The following is a 23,689-nucleotide window of genomic DNA, read 5'->3' as shown; positions in this document are numbered from 1 at the left end:
AAGTGGTGAAGTTGGCATATCAAAATTGGATGTGTGTACCAGGCTTAAAGGGAACCAGAGATAAAAATAAACTAATGAGATAAACAATTGGATCTGTTCTTCTACTCCTAAAAAATGACTCTTGGATTTCTCAAGGTTTTATTTGATGTATAAACATTAACAAAGCAGATTTAATGTTTTACAGTCTCTGCTCAATTGCAGTGTTACTCATAACGTCACACACATGCGCAGGCAACAGGCGCACGATCAAGGATGCACACCGCCGGGCCAACGCAGCCATACTACTACGGGTCATAGTGACCCAGAAGTAGTACAGTGTGAAGTGTTCACAAACCGTTCGCCGACATCTCTAATGGTGACATTTTTACTGCTGATAGGTGATGTCAGTGGAATGAGATGCTGCTTGCTTGTTTTGGCGGTTGGAAACAGCTGTAAACAGTTATTTCCCACAATGCAAGGAGGTTCACAGACAGGAAACTGACAGGACCATGGTCCTGACATCACACTGTGGGAGGGGTTTCACCACAATATCAGCCATACAGAGCCCTATGATGATCCATTTGAGAAAAGGGAAATAATTCTTATGGGAAAGGGGGTATCAGTTACTGATTGGGATGAAGTTCGGTTCTTGGTAATGGTTTCTCTAATGGTGGCCATACATGGTACAATGTTTTCATACAATCTTACCATTTCTATGTAGTATAAAGGTAAATAATGTGAATATACTGAAATGATAATTTAGGCAGTTACCTTATATTGCATAGAAATGGTAAGATTGTATGAAAAAATTGTACCATGTATGGCCACCATTAGCTATGCTGATTAATGAAACAAACAACATCAATAATACTTGAACTGTACAAATGAGTAAAACTATATCAATACAAGCTGCAGTTCTGTGCCAGGCCAGCGGAGGGCAGCATTCAGCACACTTGTTGGCTTGCATAACCCTCTTCAGCAGGGAAGACGTGTGAGGCTGCGGACAGCGGCTAGTAGTTTAGTGAACTACCTGACATGAGCCTGTGGAGTGTTATTACTACGCGCTCCTCCTCTCTCCCGTGTGCCATGCAGAACTGCCTGTATGACGTAGGCGATCTATAATAGTGTGTACAGTGCCCGAATCAAACATGGCGGGGGCAAGTCGTCAGCGACGTCCTGTTATAGGTATGCGTGTGCGCACTGTGGACGCCAGTGCTGCGCGTGCGCGCCGCGATAGAATGATTAGTTAGTTTCACTTGTAACTTCTGCAAATTGTTCAGCGAGTTGTAGACGGGGAGATTGATGGGTGAGTGTCTGCTCTATGGACAAACTTTAAATATTGTATCTTCACTAGTGTATGTACTGTAGGCTGCTGTATAGTGTTTATCGACTAGTGTCTACACTGCAGTGTTCTATGTATTATATAGTATATTACTGAATCTAAATCTTCATGCACAACAAGTGCAGTCTATTGCTTCTTATACAGTCTATGCTTTTATGAAGGTGAGTGTATACAATTTACACTGCTGTGCAATCAGAGATGGATTAAAGAAAACCTGTACTGAAAAAAAAAGTTCCCCTAGGGGGTACTCACCTCTGTAGGTTGAAGCCTCTGGACCCTATTGAGGCTTCCCCCATCCTCCTGTGTCCCACAGCGGTGGGTGCAGCCCACGGAACGCACAGGCGACAATTGTCGGGCTGTGCAAGATTTACCTTTTCTATCTCCAACGGGGTGCTGTTGCATCTCTTCCCACGGAGATAGGCGAGAATAGCCGATCTCTGTCGGGTCCACTCTACTGCACAGGAGGCCTGCGCAGTAGAACGGCCTGACAGAGATTGGCTATTTTCGCCTATCTCCGTGCAGAGAACGGATACTCCGCTGGAGCCAAGAGGTAAATGTTTACATCGCTGCCGCTCCTGGAGGATTTTTGCCGCCGCCGTGGGACCGAGGAGGACAGAGGAAGCCTCAATAGGATCTGGAGGCTTCCCCCACCCGAGGTGAGTACCCCCCAGGGGAGGTTTTTTCATTACAGATTTTCTTTAACCTTCCTGACGGTAACGTAGTTCGGGGTAAGCCGCACAGGAGGTTTTCTCCGGCCCTGCTGGGCCACTTTGCACAATTTTTTTTTTTGCGGCACGCAGCTAGCACTTTGCTAGCTGCGTGAGCACACCGATCGCCGCCGCCCCGCATCGATTCGCTGCTATGCGCCGCGCCCCCCCCAGACCCCTTGCGCAGCCTGGCCTATCAACACCAGGCAGCGCTGAGGGGTGGATCGGGACTCCCGATGACGTCACCCTGCCCCGTCGCCATGGCTTCTTTGAACGGGATTTCCTGATCGCCAGAGGTGATCGAAGAGGGTGATTTAAAAAAAAAAAAACCAGCTGCACTGCCCCCTGGCGGTTTTTAATAGACCGCCAGGGAGGTTAAGATGTGGGCCCCCTTGTGGTCGCTTTGGTAAACTGAAGCAAAGAGAGGCCAGAGAAGGTGACAGGTGGGCTTCTTGACACCCACCAGGCCCCAAGCACCTGCCTAGGTTGCCTGTGGATGATCCTGCTCTGTGTGCAATGCATATTAGCCTATATAATAAAACCCCTGTGTCTCTTGTGTCCTGTCCCTGTGTGTGTGTGTCGCTGCATTTCTGCTACTGTGCATGTGCCGCAGGGACAGCCCGGGACAGGAGCAGGATGGGCCGGCCGGGCCGGTGTGCTTGCGCATTTGGCGAGCAAGTGTGCGCGCATGTGGCGGCAATGACAGACCTAGAGCCTGTTTTTAAACGGGCTAAGGTCACTAGTTGATAATAATTTCCAAGTCCAAGCCTGTACTTATGCGTTTCCGGCATTCATTCTCCATACGTCCCCTCCTGCCCGCTCATATTGCCGCAGGTGCTGTGTCCATCAGCCCCACCCTGAATGGCCACTGGTGCTGAGTTTATTTGCCCCAAACATGCCGCCTCCTGCTCCACCCTAATTGAACATCAGCACTTGTGTCCGGCCATCCTGCTCATGCCCCCTCTGGCTCCACCCCACCCTGATTGGCCACCGGCGCTGTGCCCCCCTCCAGCGCTGCTCCACTCTGGCCGCGGGCAGTGTTTTTGTTTCCCACACATGCCCCCTCCTGCCCCACCCTATTGGCCACCGGCACTGTGTTGATCTGTTCTGCACATCCCTACTCCTTTTGGCTGCGAGAACTGTGTCCCTTCAGCCCACATACAACCCTTACTGCTTCTCCCTGATTGGCTGCCGTGGTGTCGCCCCCCCCCCCCCCCCACACGCACACACACACACACACACGTGCCCTCTCCTGCCTGATATGTCTGTTCACCCCGCACTTTCCTCCTCCCACCTCGCTGATTGCATGGCCTGTGCACACCTTCCCTGCGCAGCGTAGCACGCACCACCAGCTAGTTATATAATATATTGGTATATCTAGCTTCATATATGCACATATAGCCACAGCACTAAAACGACTGACTACATTGATTATCTCTTTACAACCAGTATTCCCCAGATTCTTTTTAAGAGTCTGCGACAAGCGTGCACTTGGCGCAGAACCCCTGCTAGGTGCACCCACAACCTGCCACCTATGCTCCCTCCCCCCCACACTGCAAGTACAGCAGTTGTAATAAGCATGCACAACAGTGTGTCTATGCCCGAACAGTAACAAATGCCTTTTAGTATTTTAGCACCTGCTTCAGCAATTGAACATTGATTGTGTTGAAAGACACAGCCTCATTGACTGGCAGCAGTCTGTGGACACAGCATCATTGACAGGCAGCCTTCATTGGACACAGCATCATTGGCAGGCAGCCGTGATTGGACACAGCATCATTGGCAGGCAGTAGTCTGTGGACACAGCATCATTGGCAGGCAGCAGTCATTGGACACAGCCTCATTGGCAGGCAGTAGTCTGTGGACACAGCATCATTGGCAGGCAGCAGTCATTGGACACAGCATCATTGGCAGGCAGCCGTCATTGGACACAGCCTCATTGGCAGGCAGCAGTCATTGGACACAGCCTCATTGGCAGGTAGCAGTCAGTGGACACAGCATCATTGGCAAGCAGCACTCAGTGGGCGCAGCATCATTGGCAGGCAGCAGTAAGTGGACGCAGCATCATTGGCAGGCAGCAGTAAGTGGATGCAGCATCATTGGCAAGCAGCAGTCAGTGGGTGAAGCATTATTGGCAGGCAGCCGCCGAGTCAGTGGGCGCAGCATCATTGGCAGGCAGCATTAAGTGGACGCAGCATCATTGGCAGGCAGCTGTAAGTGGGTGAAGCATTATTGGCAGGCAGCCGCCGAGTCAGTGGGCGCAGCATCATTGGCAGGCAGCAGTCTGTGGACGCAGCATCATTGGCAGGCAGCAGTCTGTGGACGCAGCATCATTGGCAGGCAGCAGTCTGTGGACGCAGCATCATTGGCAGGCAGCAGTCAGTGGACGCAGCATCATTGGCAGGCAGCAGTCAGTGGGCGCAGCATCATTGGCAGGCAGCAGTAAGTGGACGCAACATCATTGACAGGCAGCAGTAAGTGGGTGAAGCATTATTGGCAGGCAGCCGCCAAATCAGTGGGCGCAGCATCATTGGCAGGCAGCAGTAAGGCCTGGTGCACACCAAAAACCGCTAGCAGATCCGCAAAATGCTAGCAGGTTTTGAAACGCTTTTTCTTCTTTTTCTGTAGCGTTTCAGCTAGCATTTTGCGGTTTTGTAAAGCGTTTTGGGTGTAGTAGATTTCATGTATTGTTACAGTAAAGCTGTTACTGAACAGCTACTGTAACAAAAAACGCCTGGCAAACCGCTCTGAAGTGCTGTTTTTCAGAGCGGTTTGCATTTTTCCTATACTTCCTCTGCCTCAATGTTAAGGGGAACCTTAACTGGTGGGGGAAAAAAATTCACTTACCTGGGGGCTTTCCCAAGCCTCCTGCAGCCGTCCTGTGCCCGCGCCGGTCCTTCGGTGCCCTCCGGTCTCCCTCCGTGGCTAAGTTTCGTTTTCGGCCGACTGCTTGGGAAAGCCCCCAGGTAAGTGAATTTTTTTTCTCCACCAGTTAAGGTTCCCCTTAACCACTTGAGGACCTAGGGCTTTCTACCCCTTAAGGACCGGCCACTTTTTTTCCATTCAGACCACTGCAGCTTTCACGGTTTATTGCTCGCTCATACAACCTACCACCTAAATGAATTTTGGCTCCTTTTCTTGTCACTAATAAAGCTTTCTTTTAGTGCTATTTGATTGCTCCTGCGATTTTTACTTTTTATTATATTCAGCAAAAAAGACATGAATTTTGGCAAAAAATGATTTTTTTAACTTTCTGTGCTGACAGTTTTCAAATAAAGTAAAATTTCTGTATACATGCAGCGCGAAAAATGTGGACAAACATGTTTTTGATAAAAAAAACCCCATTCAGTGTATATTTATTGGTTTGGGTAAAAGTTATAGCGTTTACAAACTATGGTGCAAAAAGTGAATTTTCCCATTTTCAAGCATCTCTGACTTTTCTGACCCTCTGTCATGTTTCATGAGGGGCTAGAATTCCAGGATAGTATAAATACCCCCCAAATGACCCCATTTTGGAAAGAAGACATCCCAAAGTATTCACTGAGAGGCATAGTGAGTTCATAGAAGATATTATTTTTTTGTCACAAGTAAGCGGAAAATGACACTTTGTGAAAAAAAAAAAAAAAAAAAAAAAGTTTCCATTTCTTCTAACTTGCGACAAAAAAAAATGAAATCTGCCACGGACTCACCATGCTCCTCTCTGAATACCTTGAAGTGTCTACTTTCCAAAATGGGGTCATTTGTGGGGTGTGTTTACTGTCCTGACATTTTGGGGGGTGCTAAATTGTAAGCACCCCTGTAAAGCCTGAAGGTGCTCATTGGACTTTGGACCCCTTAGCGCAGTTAGGGTGCAAAAAAGTGCCACACATGTGGTATTGCCGTACTCAGGAGAAGTAGTATAATGTGTTTTGGGGTGTATTTTTACACATACCCATGCTGGGTGGGAGAAATATCTCTGTAAATGACAATTTGTTAATTTTTTTTACACACAATTGTCCATTTACAGAGATCTTTCTCCCACTCAGCATGGGTATGTGTAAAAATACACCACAAAACACATTATACTACTTCTCCTGAGTACGGCGATACCACATGTGTGGCACTTTTTTGCACCCTAACTGCGCTAAAGGGCCCAAAGTCCAATGAGTACCTTTAGAATTTCACAGGTCATTTTGAGAAATTTCGTTTCAAGACTACTCCTCACGGTTTAGGGCCCCTAAAATGCCAGGGCAGTATAGGAACCCCACAAATGACCCCATTTTAGAAAGAAGACACCCCAAGGTATTCCGTTAGGAGTATAGTGAGTTCATAGAAGATTTTATTTTTTTGTCAAAAGTTAGCGGAAATTGATTTTAATTGTGTTTTTTCACAAAGTGTCATTTTCCGCTAACTTTTGACAAAAAATAAAATCTTCTATGAACTCACCATACTCCTAACGGAATACCTTGGGGTGTCTTCTTTCTAAAATGGGGTCATTTGTGGGGTTCCTATACTGCCCTGGCATTTTAGGGGCCCTAAACCGTGAGGAGTAGTCTTGAAACGAAATTTCTCAAAATGACCTGTGAAATTCTAAAGGTACTCATTGGACTTTGGGCCCTTTAGCGCAGTTAGGGTGCAAAAAAGTGCCACACATGTGGTATCGCCGTACTCAGGAGAAGTAGTACAATGTGTTTTGGGGTGTATTTTTACACATACCCATGCTGGGTGGGAGAAATACCTCTGTAAATGGACAATTGTGTGTAAAAAAATCAAAAGATTGTCATTTACAGAGGTATTTCTCCCACCCAGCATGGGTATGTGTAAAAATACACCCCAAAACACATTATACTACTTCTCCCGAGTACGGCGATACCACATGTGTGGCACTTTTTTGCACCCTAACTGCACTAAGGGGCCCAAAGTGCAATGAGTACCTTTAGGATTTCACAGGTCATTTTTGTTTCAAGACTACTCCTCACGGTTTAGGGCCCCTAAAATGCCAGGGCAGTATAGGAACCCCACTAATGACCCCATTTTAGAAAGAAGACACCCCAAGGTATTCCGTTAGGAGTATGGTGAGTTCATAGAAGTTTTTATTTTTTTGTCACAAGTTAGCGGAAATTGATTTTAATAGTTTTTTTTCACAAAGTGTCATTTTCCGCTAACTTGTGACAAAAAATAAAAACTTCTATGAACTCACCATACTCCTAACGGAATACCTTTGGGTGTCTTCTTTCTAGAATGGGGTCATTTGTGGGGTTCCTATACTGCCCTGGCATTTTAGGGGCCCTAAACCGTGAGGAGTAGTCTTGAAACCAAATGTCGCAAAATGACCTGTGAAATCCTAAAGGTACTCATTGGACTTTGGGCCCCTTAGCGTACTTAGGGTGTAAAAAAGTGTCACACATGTGGTACCGCCGTACTCAGGAGAAGTAGTATAATGCGTTTTGGGGTGTATTTTTACACATACCCATGCTAAGTGGGAGAAATATCTCTGTAAATGACAATTGTTTGATTTTTTTACACACAATTGTCCATTTACATAGAAATTTCTCCCATCCAGCATGGGTATGTGTAAAAATACACCCCAAAACACATTATACTACTTTTCCTGAGTACAGCGGTACCACATGTGTGACAATTTTTTGCAGCCTAGGTGCGCTAAGGGGCCCAACGTCCTATTCACAGGTCATTTTGAAGCATTTGTTTTCTAGACTACTCCTCGCGGTTTAGGGCCCCTAAAATGCCAGGGCAGTATAGGAACCCCACAAGTGACCCCATTTTAGAAAGAAGACACCCCAAGGTATTCCGTTAGGTGTATGGCGAGTTCATAGAAGATTTTATTTTTTGTCACAAGTTAGTGAAAAATGACACTTTGTGAAAAAAAAACCAATAAAAATTAATTTCCGCTAACTTTTGACAAAAAATAAAATCTTCTATGAACTCGTCATACACCTAACAGAATACCTTGGGGTGTCTTTTTTTCTAAAATAGGGTCACTTGTGGGGTTCCTATACCGCCCTGGCATTTTACAGGCCCAAAACCGTGAGTAGTCTGGAAACCAAATGTCTCAAAATGACTGTTCAGGGGTATAAGCATCTGCAAATTTTGATGACAGGTGGTCTATGAGGGGGCGAATTTTGTGGAACCGGTCATAAGCAGGGTGGCCTTTTAGATGACAGGTTGTATTGGGCCTGATCTGATGGATAGGAGTGCTAGGGGGGTGACAGGAGGTGATTGATGGGTGTCTCAGGGGGTGGTTAGAGGGGAAAATAGATGCAATCAATGCACTGGGGAGGTGATCGGAAGGGGGTCTGAGGGGGATCTGAGGGATTTGGCGAGTGATCAGGAGCCCACACGGGGCAAATTGGGGCCTGATCTGATGGGTAGGTGTGCTAGGGGGTGACAGGAGGTGATTGATGGGTGTCTCAAGGTGTGATTAGAGGGGGGAATAGATGCAAGCAATGCACTGGCGAGGTGATCAGGGCTGGGGTCTGAGGGCATTCTGAGGGTGTGGGCGGGTGATTGAGTGCCCTAGGGGCAGATAGGGGTCTAATCTGATAGGTAGCAGTGACAGGGGGTGATTGATGGGTAATTAGTGGGTGTTTAGGGTAGAGAATAGATGGAAACACTGCGCTTGGGTGGTGATCTGATGTCGGATCTGCGGGCGATCTATTGGTGTGGGTGGGTGATCAGTTTGCCCGCAAGGGGCAGGTTAGGGGCTGATTGATGGGTGGCAGTGACAGCGGGTGATTGATGGGTGGAAGTGACAGGGGGTGATTGATGGGTGGCAGTGACAGGGGGTGATTGATGGGTGATTGATAGGTGATTGACAGGTAATCAGTGGGTTATTACAGGGGAGAACAGATGTAAATATTGCACTGGCGAATTGATAAGGGGGGGTCTGAGGGCAATCTGAGCGTGTAGGCGGGCGATTGGGTGCCCGCAAGGGGCAGATTAGGGTCTGATCTGATGGGTAACAGTGACAGGTGGTGATAGGGGGTGATTGATGGGTAATTAGTGGGTGTTTAGAGGAGAGAATAGATGTAAACGCTGCGCTTGGGTGGTGATCTGATGTCGGATCTGCAGGCGATCTATTGGTGTGGGTGGGTGATCAGATTGCCCGCAAGGGGCAGGTTAGGGGCTGATTGTTGGGTGGCAGTGACGGGGTGATTGATGGGTGATAGGTGATTGGCAGGTGATTGACAGGTGGTCAGTGGGTTATTACAGGGAAGGACAGATGTAATTAATGCACTGGCGAATTGATAAGGGGGGGGTCTGAGGGCAATCTGAGCGTGTGGGCGGGTGATTGGGTGCCCGCAAGGGGCAGATTAGGGTCTGATCTGATAGGTAACAGTGACAGGTGGTGATAGGGGGTGATTGATGGGTGATTGATGGGTAATTAGTGGGTGTTTAGAGAAGATAACAGATGTAAACAATACATTTGGGAGGTAATCTGACGGCGGGTTTGCGGGCGATCTAATGGTGTGGGTGGGTGATCAGATTGCCCGCAAGGGGCAGGTTAGGGGCTGATTGATGGGTGGCAGTGACAGGGGGTGATTGATGGGTGATAGGTGATTGGCAGGTGATTGACAGGTGATCAGTGGGTTATTACAGGGAAGAACAGATGTAATTAATGCAGTGGTGAATTGATAAGGGGGGGTCAGAGGGCAATCTGAGCGTGTGGGCGGGTGATTGGGTGCCCGCAAGGGGCAGATTAGGGTCTGATCTGATAGGTAAAAGTGACAGGTGGTGATAGGGGGTGATTGATGGGTGATTGATGGGTAATTAGTGTGTGTTTAGAGGAGAGAATAGATGTAAACAATGGATTTGGGAGGTGATCTGATGTCGGATCTGCGGGCGATCTATTGGTGTGGGGGGGTGATCAGATTGCCCGCAAGGGGCAGGTTAGGGGCTGGCTGATGGGTGGCAGTGACAGGGGGTGATTGACGGGTGATTGACGGGTGATTGACGGGTGATTGACGGGTGATTGACGGGTGATTGACGGGTGATTGACGGGTGATTGACGGGTGATTGACAGGTGATTGACAGGTGATCAGGGGGATAGATGCATACAGTAAACAGGGGGGGTGGTCTGGGGGGGGGGTCTGGGGAGAATCTGAGGGGTGGGGGGTGATCAGGAGGGGGCAGGGAGCAGGGTGGGGGATAAAAAAAAAAATAGCGTTGACAGATAGTGACAGGGAGTGATTGATGGGTGATTAGGGGGGTGATTGGGTGCAAACAGGGGTCTGGGGGGTGGGCAGGGGGGGGTCTGATGGGTGCTGTGGGCGATCTGGGGCAGGGGGGGGGGAAAAATCAGTGTGCTTGGTGCAGACTAGGGTGGCTGCAGCCTGCCCTGGTGGTCCCTCGGACACTGGGACCACCAGGGCAGGAGGCAGCCTGTATAATACACTTTGTAAACATTACAAAGTGTATTATACACTTTGTATGCGGCGATCGCGGGGTTAACATCCCGCCGGCGCTTCCGTATGGCCGGCGGGATGTTGCGGCGGGTGAGCGGCGCCAGGCGGAGGCGGAGGATCGCGTCACTGATGACGCGATCGCTCCGCCCATGCCCCTACAAGGACCGCCGCCAATTGTCAATACGGCGGTCCTTGCGGGGTGCACTTCCCGGCCGCCAATTGTACATACGGCGGTCGGGAAGTGGTTAACATTGAGGCAGAAACGCCTCCGCAATCCAAAATCTGCAGCAGCCCGGGAGTATGCATTTCTGCAAAACGCCTCCCGCTCTGGTGTGCACCAGCCCATTGAAATACATTACCCTAGCGGATCGCAAAACGCAGCCGAACCGCTCTGGTGTGCAGTAGGCCTGTGTGGTCGCAGCACCATTGGCAGGCAGCAGTCTGTGGACGCAGCATCATTGGCAGGCAGCAGTCTGTGGACGCAGCATCATTGGCAGGCAGCAGTCTGTGGACGCAGCATCATTGGCAGGCAGCAGTCTGTGGACGCAGCATCATTGGCAGGCAGCCGTCACTGGACACATCCTCATTGGCAGGCAGCAGTCTGTGGAAACAGCATCATTGGCAGGTAGCAGTCATTGGACACAGCCTCATTGGCAGGTAGCAGTCATTGGACACAGCCTCATTGGCAGGTAGCAGTCAGTGGAGACAGCATTATTGGCAGTCAGCAGTCAGTGGGCGAAGCATCATTGGCAGGCAGCCGCCAAGTCAGTAGGCGCAGCATCTTTGGCAGGCAGGCAGTCTGTGGATGCAGCATCATTGGCAGGCAGCCGTCACTGGACACAGCCTCATTGGCAGGCAGCAGTCTGTGGAAACAGCATCATTGGCAGGTAGCAGTCATTGGACACAGCCTCATTGGCAGGTAGCAGTCAGTGGAGACAGCATTATTGGCAGGCAGCAGTCAGTGGGCGAAGCATCATTGGCAGGCAGCCGCCAAGTCAGTGGGAGCAGCATCATTGGCAGGCAGCAGTAAGTGGATGCAGCATCATTGGCAGGCAGCAGTCTGTGGGCACAACCTCATTGGCAGGCACTAATCTGTAGACACAGTGTCATTGGCAGGCAGCCGTCAGTGGGCACATGTGATGTTTCCAAGCCCAGTGTAGTCAGTTATTTCCCCAGGTGGGAGATGCTGCTTGAATAGCTCATCTAGAGACAATAGAGATGTAAATGTAAGTTCAGCCCTGAGGGGCGTGCTGTGTACAGCTTCTGTTATTAGCTGCTTGTCCTTCAAGATGCAGATTCCCATTTAAAACACACAGGTGTCCCCGCCTTGCTTCTCCATGATAGCCCATCTGAATTATAATGCAACTTATGCAGCTGTGAAATATTATCAGCTCCAGCATCCCCCACCAAAGCTTTCCATTTCTATGCAAATGACACAATACATACAAGTGTAAATGCAGTCTTCTGTTTTCACCCCAGAGTGCTTTGACATTTTAATTGGATGTAGGCTTTCTAGACAGAGAGATCTGGCCACTGTAGCCTAATACCCCTCCAATTCAGGCTAATAGCTGTAAAAATAGTGATGTCATCTTGTCTATGCAAAGACATTGAGAGGTAGACAGGGGGAAGGCTTCTGGCGTCTGTTAGTCAAGGGTCTTATTGGTTTCTTTTGGCTCTTTAGAAAGCCGTCTGTGTCGTGGTTATCAATGACTTGAAGTAAACCTAAAGTGACAAACGCTTATGAGGTAAATCGTTTTATATGTGGAACCAATCCTAAATAGAACTTTCCTGGAGTCTTATTTTTATTTCAAAGTGTACTTGCGATCAAAAATAATAAAAGATTTATACATACCTGGGGCTTCCTCCAGCCCCATGTGCATGGATCGTTCCCAAACCGCCGTCCTCTGCTGCCTGTAGCTCCGGTACCGGGTCCCATAACTTCTTCCAGCCGCGGCCAGTCTGCGCAGGAGGAAGTGCACCCTGTGTGTATCTCTTTATTTTTGCTTCAGTGTCACTTTCAGGGAAGCTGGATGCAACCTGTGTGCTCCACCGTGGAGATTAAGCACTGGTTTCTTAACCTTTGTCATGAAAATAAAGAGGAACACAGGAAAGTTTTAGGTAGGATAGATACTTTATATACAGTACATACGGTATCTCATCGGGCCATTTGGGTAAGCGTTCCTGGTCTGGCCGCTATTCATTACATGGCATCAGCAACTTTGACATAAAGTCATGCTCTGACCCCAGAAGAGGAAGCCTGTGCATGCGCAGAGAGAACGCACAGACTTCCTTTTCCGGGGTCACAGCGCGACTTTATGTCAAAGTTGCCGATCCCATGTAATGGATAGCGGCCAGCCAGGGAGCAGGAGCGCTTACCTAAGGGGCCGGTAAGTGTCTCCTCTTAACCAAATAGCTGCGGGTATGCTTATATGCATACCCACGGCATCTGCTCAGGGTTCCTTTAAAAAGATGATGAAAAATTATCTCCTAGGAGAAAAAATTAATTGCATATGGACCAATATATCTGCCAGTAAGATCATCCAAACATTGTCTAGTCAAAAACAATGTATGGTCAGTATAAGATGCCTTTATCACCTCTCTAAATGCTTTGTTTCATGACAGGTTTTGCCATCAGACACGGCGTGCAGAGAAACCATCGCATTTCACAAGTGTTATTGTGCACACGTTGCTGAAGAGCTCTTAGGAAAGAGTTTACCCTCGTGGCTGATACCAGGATGGAAGAGCAGACGTTGGAGGAGAATAGATCTGTAACAGCAGATCAGGAGATCGAAATCTCAGATCAAGAGACTGATTTCAGCTCAGAGTGCAGCTCCTCTAGTGGTGAGGAGGATTCAAGCTCTGATTGTGAGAGTGACCAAAAGGCAACGACCGTAAGAAAGGCTAACTTCGCTTGCCTTGAATGTGGAAAGGCCTTCGTTTCCAACGCACTGCTTGTAATTCACCAGAGGGTTCACACAGGGGAGCGGCCTTATGAGTGCTCAGAGTGTGGGAAATGCTTCACTCAAAAGCAGCACCTCCAGGTTCATCAGCGTACTCACACTGGAGTAAAGCCATATGAATGTGGGGACTGTGGGAAAAAGTTTATATCTGCAGCAAGTCTTTCACTGCATAAGAAAACCCACACAGGAGAAAAACCGTTCCAGTGTTCTGAGTGTGGGAAGGCATTTATTACAAGTAGTTTACTTCGCAGCCATGAGATGAACCACACAGGTGCCAAACCATTTCCATGTTCTGAGTGTGGCAAAAGCTTCCCAACGAAATCTCGGCTACGAACCCACCAGATGGTTCATACTGGGGAAAAAGCGTATGATTGTCCTGAGTGTGGGAAACGCTTCTCTTGTAGCGGACATCTCAACAGCCACAAAGCCACTCATACAGGAGAAAAACCATTTATATGTTCGGAATGTGGAAAAGGCTTTGCCTCCGCTAGTGCCCTCCGAGGTCACCAAACAGTCCACACCGGAGAAAAAAGCTTTACTTGCCCTGAATGCTATACAAGCTTTGCTAGAAAACAAGAGCTCTCTAGACACCAGAAGATGCACACTGGGGAAAAATCAAGAAAACCCACAAAGGGCGGAGAAGAGAACGATGACCTTGTTAAAGTCCTTGATGGCAATCGAGTCTTTGTGTGCTCTGAGTGCGATAAACACTTTTCTGACAAAAGCAAACTTAAACAGCATAAGAGGGTTCACACTGGTGAGAAACCATTCCAGTGTCAAAAGTGTGGCAAATGCTTCACACAGAAGGTCGCTATGATCAACCACAATGAGAGGATCCACCTCAAAAACAAGGCCTTTAAGTGCTCGGAATGTGGCAAGGACTTCGTTCTGAAGACTGAGCTGAAGAAACATGAGAAGATTCACACTGGAGAGAAGCCTTTCACGTGTTCAGAGTGTGGGAAAGGATTCCGACACAATTGTTCTCTGGTTGTCCATCAAAGAATTCACACTGGGGAGAGACCATTTTCTTGCCTGGAATGTGGTAAAAGTTTTGCTGACAGCGGAAATCTTATCATACACCGGAAGTATCACAAGGAACAAAAGCCATTTGTTTGCTCAGAGTGTGGGAAGTCCTTTATTAAAAATTTTCAGCTATTGTCCCATCAGAGGTCCCACACTGGTGAGATGCCCTTTGTGTGCCCAGAGTGTGGCAAAGCCTATAAGAATAAGAGTTCCCTCGTGCAGCACCAGAAGAACCACACGGGTGAAAGGCCCTTTGCCTGTTCTGAGTGTGGTAAGGGGTTTAGTGTGAAATTTGAGCTCCTCAGGCATCAGAAGATCCATAGCGACGAGAGACCGTTTCCATGTTTAGAGTGTGGCAAACATTTTCGGGACAAGAAGAGTCTGGTTGTTCATCACCGGAGTCACACCGGGGAAAAGCCGTACGAATGCCAAGAATGCAAGAAATGCTTTAGCCTGATTGGAAACCTCCGGGCACACGAGAGGCTACACACTGGTGAGAAACCCTTCACGTGTCAGCCTTGTGGGATGACCTTCACTTGTCTCTCTGGGTTGAAATCTCATCAGAAATCCCACCCAACTTGTCAGCAGAACAACAACAACAACAACAAAAAATAGGCCATAACTCCAAACTAATGTGAGTACAGCTAGCGAGAGATCTGCTTGGCCACGCAGGGCCTAATTTACTAATGTCTATCAGGACTGGAGAGGATCCAAAAATTAAATGGTCTGCAACTAGCTAAAATTCTCTAAACACAGTAATTAGGTTCACCTAGAAATGGTAAGTTTGGTCTATCAAATCACTTAGCTGTTACCTACTAGGACCACTATTATGAAAATACATGTGTATGCTTATATGCCAAAAATATACATTTGTCCCAGATTAAAAAGCACTATAAACGACCACATCTGGTGAGAATCCAGTGTGTGTACAGCAGCCCCTCACCCCGTTCTTGGCTGCTCGATCAGTTATCCGCCTGGTGGATTGCTTTGGCTGAGCCACGGCCAACAGCATTGTTCTCCCCACTCACCTAGCTCTTGCCTGACGCCACAACCGCGTCACTCCATCGGTCCTCCGGCAACCCACCCCCGCCCCGGAACAGAACACTTCTCTAGCCTGTAGGCTAGTAAGGCATCTGTACAGCCTCATCCCAGCAATTTTGCTTGAGGGATAGCATCCCGATCCCCTTGTGCAACATGCCTCGTACATGTAATTAATTATCTGACATATCCTGGACTAGTCCATCTCCTCACAGGGGATTCTTAGCGTTTATTTTCAAAAGCACTTACTTACTGTACAGTAGTGATACTCATGTCTAGGAGAGCACATGGAGGAGCATGTGATCAGCTTAGTCAGGTGATAGATATGTAAGTGTCTGATTTGCTAATCATGTGCTAAAGCAGGATGTGACCACAGCAAATCGGAGCTTTGCAAATCTGTCAGCTGATCAACAAATCACATGATTCTCCATGAGTTCTCCTAAACATGACCATCACTACAACAGCAGTAGCTCAGTCCAACTGTCAGAAAAGTGTGCGGCAAATAGGGAGTCTGCCTGGCATCTTTCTATAGTCTTCCAGGGAATATTTTTGAAAAGAATAAAAGGTAATGTTGAGACTCCCCCCATGAGGAGATAGACTAGTCCAAAACCAGTCACTTCTGCAATGGACTAGTCCAAAACCTGTCACTACTTACCTACTGTAATTGACAGCAACATAGGGAAAAAGTAACTTACAGTGCATTTTACTCCAGGCGTAAATAGGTTTGCACATGTATTTTACACTTATCGCTATAGTGGTCCTTTAGCATGATGAATTGCTAGCAGCTGTGATTTGTTAATCCCAATTGGTGCCTCCAAGTTGTGCAAATGTAGATGTTTAGAGAATTTGTTGTTCATTTACAGCTTATCACTATTTGCTACAATCTCTTGCCTGGATCATGTACAGTCCCTTTGCAAAAGTATTAATGCCCCTCTGTGTCTGTCCTACTTACAACCTGGAATTAAAATGGATTTTTGTTGGGTTAGGACCATTTGATTCACACCACCTGCCCACTACTTTGAAGGTGCAAGATATTTTATATTGCGACACCAACAATAATTAACCTCCCTGGCGGTATTGATGGCTATACACGTCAATACAAAACATGCTGTGTACAGTATTGACATGCATACACATCAATATTCTCCTGCACTGTATACTAGGGCTGCACGATTTTAGAAAAAAATTGAAATTGCGATTTTTCTCTCAAAAATTGCGATTTCGATTTTTTTTTTCACGATTTTCTTCAAATCAATCTTTAGCACTAAATTCACATTGCCCCCAGTACACTCTAACACCTGATGATCCACCAATACACTACACTATGCTAACTTGAATCTTGATGCCCCACCAATTAAACTCCACTGCACAATGCTAACCTCTGATTCCCATCAATAAAACACTAAGCTAACTCCTGATGCCCACCAGCTATGCTACAATGCACTACTCTAACACCTTCTGCCCCCATTCCCAGCTACACTACACTTAACCCCTGCAGCTACAATGACTACTCTGCAACTGCCACTGTTAAGCCTGAAGCAGACAGGCTAGGTAAAGTAGTGGCTAAGCTGCATGGGCATGAAGCAGAGCCTGTGACATCACAGCAGGACCAGGCAGATAGACCACACACAGACTGTATACAGCACAGTCCTGTTAAAGCCAGTCTAGCTGTCTGTTTACACAGACAGCTCTAGCTGTAATCTGATCTTTGCTGTCATTACTGGTGTCACTGCCCATATTGCTATCTGATGGGATGCGAGGCTAAAAGCCCAATCTACACGATACGATTCTTTGTACGATTCGATAACGATTCTATTTACGATCCGATTAAATCCGACATGTCCGATCGGGATTCGATTCAATTCGATTTGCCATTGTTTTGCATTTGAATTGTTTTGCATTGCCATTGTTTTGCAATTGAATTGAATCGAATCCCGATCGGACATGTTGGATTTAATCGGATCGTAAATGGACTCGTAATCGAATCGAACAAAGAATCGTATCATGTAGATTGGGCTAAAGGATCCTGCCCTTTTCACCTCAAAATGCCATCAAAGCTCGTTACAGCTACTGTCTGTGTAAACGGACAGCTAGAGTGGCTTTAACAGGACGCTGCACTGTGTGCTGTATACAGCTTGTATACAGTCTGTGTGTGGTCTATCTCTCTGCCACGTGGTCTATCTCTCTGCCACGTGTTCTCTGGTCCCGCTGTGCAAGAGAGCCTGGGTGACTGTGCGGTGGATCAGAGTAAACAATGCGTGCTTCAGCGCAGCTAAAGGAAGAGAGAGAAAGAGGGTATGCAGCTAGAAGCTGGAGGCAGCCTGGAGCTTACGTGGAGGATGATTATGCTAAGAAAAGTAGCAGGAGGACAGCAGACGCTAAGAGGGGGCAGAGCCTACTGCTGGAACTAGGAAGCCGGCTTCCTATCTGAAATAGCGACCGTGTCACGCACTATCCTCCTTCTCACAAGTGCTGCTGGCCGTGCATTCCTCGATTCAGTGCCTCACTCTTCCTTCTGGCCGGAAGGAGGAAGCGCACCACAGTAACAAGCCGATGATGTACGCGTGCAATGCTGGGGACAGCATTGAACGTGGAAAAACAGCCGCAATGAAAAAAAATTGCCACTCTGACCGCCAGGGAGGTTAGGAAAAAATTCATAAGGCTGCATAAGTATCTAGGTCTAGAAAAGGCTGCATACCTCCAACTTGAATCCAGGCTCTCCACAAACAATCGTACAATCCCTTACAATCTGGCTTTAAGAAGCACCACAGCTGTAAAACAGCCCTTGTCCAGATTTGCAATGATCTGCTCATGGCCAGAGACAGAGGCGAATGTTCCATCCTGATCCTGCTTGATCTCTCAGTGGCTTTTGATACTTTTGATACAGTTGATCATGAAATGATACTTAGCAGTACTGTGGCATTGATGGTTTAGTCCTTCGATGGTTCTCCTCCTTCCTGGCTGGCTGAACACAAATGGTAACCTTGGGGCCTTTCCAGTCCAACCCTTCACCTCTAAAATATGATGTGCACCAGGACTCAATACTATCCCCTTTGTTGTTTACCATTTACATGCTGTCACTCAGGAAAATCATCCAAAAACACGGTCTGACAACACTGCTATTCTGATGACACCCAGCTGTATAGGTCATTCAAACCCAACATGACAGATCCGATTCCAAAACTAAACACATGCTTAGCAGAGCTTCAGAAGTGGATGAATGAAAACTGACTTAAACTGAATGCGGGCAAAACCGAGGTTCTTGTCATTGGAGATCAGTGCCCAACAGCAAATCAGCTCCGGACACAGTCAACACCACTGAGGGTAGGAACTCGGACCCTACTAGCTCCAACACTGAGTGCAGCTTGGGTTTATTTATTAATGGGGAATTCAACTTCAGGAAACATATCTCAGCTGTGATGAACCATTCCTTCTTTCACCTAAGGAATATTGCAAAAATTAAGCACCTCATTCCTTCAGAGGACCTTCCAACCCTAGTTCACACCTTCATCACTTCACGGCAAGACTATTGCAATGCCCTCTATGGATGCCTTCCAAATAAACTTCTACACCACCTGCAGCTAGTACAGAATGCTGCCGCAAGACTGTTAACAAGCCAACCCCGCCATTGCCACATAACACCAATCCTTTTCTCGCTACACTGGCTGCCATAAAATGAGAATTCTTTTCAAAATTGGCTTGCTAACATTCACATCCCTATATGACCCAGGCCTAGGATACCTGAAGGATCTGTTGCAACTGCATCACACCTCCCACAACCTCAGATCAAAAGGATCCAATAACTTGACCACCCCCAGAGTCCAACTAAAAACCTTTTAAGCCAGAGCTGTTTGTCATGCTGCCCCTTCCTTGTGGAATGACTTGCCTAACATCATCAAGACTGCTCCAACCCCGGGCATGCCTAACTCAAAACTGAAAAGCCACATGCTTAGTCTGACATTTATGATTACGTAACTTTTCCCCTGTACATATCACTATGTATTGATCTGAGACAACCTTAGGTGCTTTGGGTCCTACAGGAAAAAAAACGCTTTACAAAGGTTTTGTTGTTGTCTAGAGCCTCCTTTAGCTGCAAGTCGCTTGGAATATGTATGTATTAGCTTAGCACACTTAACCACTGGGCTTTGCCCCCCTTCATTGTGGCATGTAGGATACGTTTTACAGATACAGGCCCTGATTCACTAAACTACTTTAGAATTGCACAGACAGCACAGTAGAATAATAGCATAACGCTTGGTATATAAGCAACGCTTGCATGTATATATGTGGTAACTCGAGTTGTGCTATGCGCACAACATGAATAACATTTGTTGCCTAAACACTGGTAATATTGCTGTGCTCTGTTTGCACACAGCCATTTTACCATACTTCAGGTTATAATTACTTTAGTTTTGCTGTAAGCTTCATACACACCAGCAAAAAGGCAATAAAGATCTGTCTGTACATCAGCTCCTTTCAGGCTCCCTGCAGAGACAGCACTGATCACACAGAGCATCTGACTTGTCTGTACACACAGAGCAGACAGCATGACACATCCTCAGAAAGTGGAAGTGAGGACAGAACAGTCAGAGAGGCTGGGCAGAGCTGCTGATCTAAGCATGCTATAGTTGAACTGAGCACAGTTGAAAACAAGAAACTGTTATAGTATTTTTATTTGCAGAACTTGGAAAATCACTTTTCTTATAAGATATTGTAGAGGGTTCATACTCTGGGCTCCATTAGAGATTCCCTTCAAGTGACCATTATGGGTGCCAGATTTTAGAAAGAGCACTGTACAGAAGTGTTACAGCTGAGCAGCCTGCATGGGGTGGGGGGGCAACAAGCAGTGGGCAAGAGAAGAGCACTGCAGAACAGGACACATGTATTGATGCTTCATTGTGCTACATTATTTTATTATTCATGTGATTGTAAATAGTTTTTTTGCACAATGTATGGAGCCTCACAGAGAAAGAGAAAAAAAGGACTAAATATCATGAAACATTTACATCTCTCAACACATCCTAGCTTTCCCACATTAAAGGACAACTGTCAAAGAAACTGTCCTTCTGTAAACTCCACACACCTAGAAAGCTTTTTAGAGGTCTCTCAGCACAACCTGTATGGAAAAAATGCTTTGTTTATAAGCTGTTGTTGGGGGAGGGCGGGAAGAGCTGTGCTATGTAGATAGGTTTTACTTCTCTGTCACTATTCACAGAGGAATGATTTACTGTTTACACACATACACCCCCCCCCACACACACACACACACACCCCACCCCCTTTGTATTCACTAGTAATTACTGGAAATGTGGCATTTAGAACTTTAGTTAACTTTGATAGTGTCCTTTAAAGGAATCCTATAAACAAAATCAGTATTTACCTGGGGCTTCCTCCAGCCCACCGTAGGCCATGAGATCCCCCGGCGTCCTCCTGGCTCCTCTCCCGGTCCCCCTGGCCACTTCATTACCGGCGACACCCAGGCCGAGTGTCAGCCCCACACTTCCTGAACGGTGACGCTACTCATCATCACGCTGGCTGGCATGACAGTACTATGCATACGGGGTTTCCTAACTCTGAACCGCGCATTCGCAGTACTGTCACGCCACCCGGCATGATGACGCGTTGCGTCACCGTTCAGGAATTGTGGGGCTGACACTCGGCCTGGGTGTTGCCGGTAATAAAGTGGCCAGCAAGACTGGGAGAGGAGCCAGGAGGACGCCGGGGGATCTCATGGCCTACGTTGGGCTGGAGGAAGCCCCAGGTAAGTACCGATTTCATTTATAGCTACTGCTCCGGGTCCCTTTTAAAGGAATTCTCTATAAAGTGTAATCGGATTCGGCTTTCCACAGGAGCAACATTTGTAGCCTGCTGTAGCAAGGTGGCTGATTCGCCCTATTGGAATGAGTCGGGAGATAAGCAAAGAAAAAAGTAATTTACAAGACAGTTTCAAGGGTAATAGTGTGTTCTTAAATACAATCATGCATATCTGGGAGAATTTTTGAGACTGGCTACTTACTGCTTACACAGCAGAGAAGTGGAAAAAATTAACCCATTTGGGACCATGTGTAGTTAAAACTATCATGGGTACGGAGGAGTAGTAGGAAGTCCAGGCACCAAATGAGCTGCAAAAACTTCCACCAATTTATTTCATCCCCATTGCAAACAGATACAGATGGCTACAGGCCTGACAGCCGTTTTGCAAGGTATCTGAGGAAGCAAGTGGTAGCTTGTGAAACGGCTGTCAGGCCTGTATATATATGTGTGCTGTCACAACAGCCTCCTTTAATGTTATTTAACATTATTTATATTCTTTGTATTAGTATATTCCAGTCCCCCTGCAAGATTTAGTTATTTAGCATTTCCCAACTGTAACTCCCTGCTCAACAGCCTTGTCTAGATGTTTCTGCAACAGTTGAGTTCAGTTAGTCAGGAGATCCTGCTGTGCTTGTAGTCGCATCATATTTTTACCTATGAATATGCTCTAAAAAACATCTTTGTATGCTTTCAATGCAAGTAAAGATACTACAGATTATACTTGGAGTCATTATTTCATCGAGTAAACTGCCTGTGGAGGTTTCTAAATCAGTGTGGAGTCATACTGCTATACAGACTGGGTCTTCTGGAGTATGCCTCACACATAAAGCGGGAATTCGAAACAGAACAGTAAAAATATGATATCTGCAAGAAGGTAATGGGATTTCCTGTCATCTCATCAGTAAAGGACTGATCTGCAATACGATAAAGGATTACTTAGCTACACCTCAAACACAAATCTACAAAGAGTAAATAGACGTTCAGCAAAAAAGTACAAGAATTGCCTGTCTGCCTTCCTACAGTGAATACAGTGAGTACAGACTGCTTCAGAAATTGTACATTTCTTCTGTTTGGGACTATCGCTATTAAGTTTAAAAAAAAAATAAAAAAAAAAAAAAAAAATCACCCAGTGATAAGATTCATAAGCATCATATCTGCAACCATAGAGCATGTCTATTTCTATGCATTCTATTAACATGGAAGATGAATTAATGCTCGGTCAAGATGATTCAGATAAACATGTTGTACTACCTGAGAGACCAAGGCGGTCAATACATCTTTCTCTAAAGGCAAGAGAGAGGTATGAAGCAGAAAGTGAAAGAATGTCCCATAGTCTGTCTGAATTGTGGATAAAAACGCTGCAACACATATCTGATATTGAGAAGACTGGCAGTAATGGAGAGCAATTAAACAATGCACTTACAAGACTTAAGAAGACATATGAAAATTACAGGAAACTCTCTGAAAAATATTCTTCCTTTCTATCGCAAGTTAGTACAGAACAAGCGTCAAAAGAGTTGGATGACTTTACCACCGCTGATCAACAGAGACATGTTGCGTTTATGGAAGCGAAGTTACAGTTAGAGAATAGGATAGCAAATTTGATCGAAACTACATCCTGTACCTCTATTTCTTCTAGACACTCAAAAAAACTGTCAGTGCAAGCAACCTCTCACAGATTTACTAGATCATGCAAATCGCTGCAGTCACTCTCCCAGAGGTCATCATTAAGCATTCAGTTAGTCAAAGCCCGTGCAGAAGCAGAGGCTGCGAAAGCACAATCTTATTGCTTTGAACAAGAATCGACTCTTAAAGCGGACGCAGCACGCAAACAGGCGGACGCAGCACGCAAACAGGCGGAAGCACAGGCAGAAGCAACACGTGTGCAGGCAGAAGCACAGGCAGAAGCAACACGTGTGCAGGCAGAAGCACAGGCAGAAGCAACACGTGTGCAGGCAGAAGCAACACGTGTACAGGCAGAAGCAACACGTGTGCAGGCAGAAGCACAGGCAGAAGCAACACGTGTACAGGCAGAGACAGAGGCCCAGTTAGAACTTCTGCAAAAGAAAAGAGAAGAAGCAGCAGCTCTAGCAAGGTTAAAGGTCTTCGAACAAGCTGTGGAAGAGGAAGAAGGAATTAATTACCCTAGCCTAAAGTATGCTGATGATCCTGCTAAACGAACTTTGCAATTTGTTCTGAACCAGAACAATGGATATACTCCCCTGCATACAGCTGAAGTCTCTACACCTACCTGTTCAGCAAGTAAGCAGCCAGAATGCATACCATTAAAACATGAATCTCAGCTTAACACTGTACCTTTGAAGGATTCTGCTATGCTGTCCAACACTACAAGTCCAAGAGAACAAATCTATACACCTTGTCAGACCTCAGCAAGATATAATCACAAAGAAATATCACAACCAA

General features: G+C 46.6%; 1 protein-coding gene across 1 annotated transcript; it reads left to right on the top strand.

Annotated features, from left to right (window-relative positions):
* Positions 1-1,208: 1,208 nt before the first annotated feature.
* Positions 1,209-17,258, top strand: LOC137534546 (zinc finger protein 585A-like). Its single transcript, XM_068256089.1, has 2 exons — positions 1,209-1,285; positions 13,053-17,258. Exon 2 carries the CDS (start codon positions 13,166-13,168, stop codon positions 15,026-15,028), a length of 1,863 nt encoding a protein of 620 aa, XP_068112190.1. The 5' UTR covers positions 1,209-1,285; positions 13,053-13,165; the 3' UTR covers positions 15,029-17,258.
* Positions 17,259-23,689: the final 6,431 nt, after the last annotated feature.

This window comes from Hyperolius riggenbachi, chromosome 10 (genome assembly GCF_040937935.1).
Source record: "Hyperolius riggenbachi isolate aHypRig1 chromosome 10, aHypRig1.pri, whole genome shotgun sequence".
Taxonomy (NCBI): Eukaryota; Metazoa; Chordata; class Amphibia; order Anura; family Hyperoliidae; genus Hyperolius; species Hyperolius riggenbachi.
The sequence above is the reverse complement of the archived record's forward strand: the minus strand, read 5'-3'. Positions and strand labels throughout refer to the sequence as shown.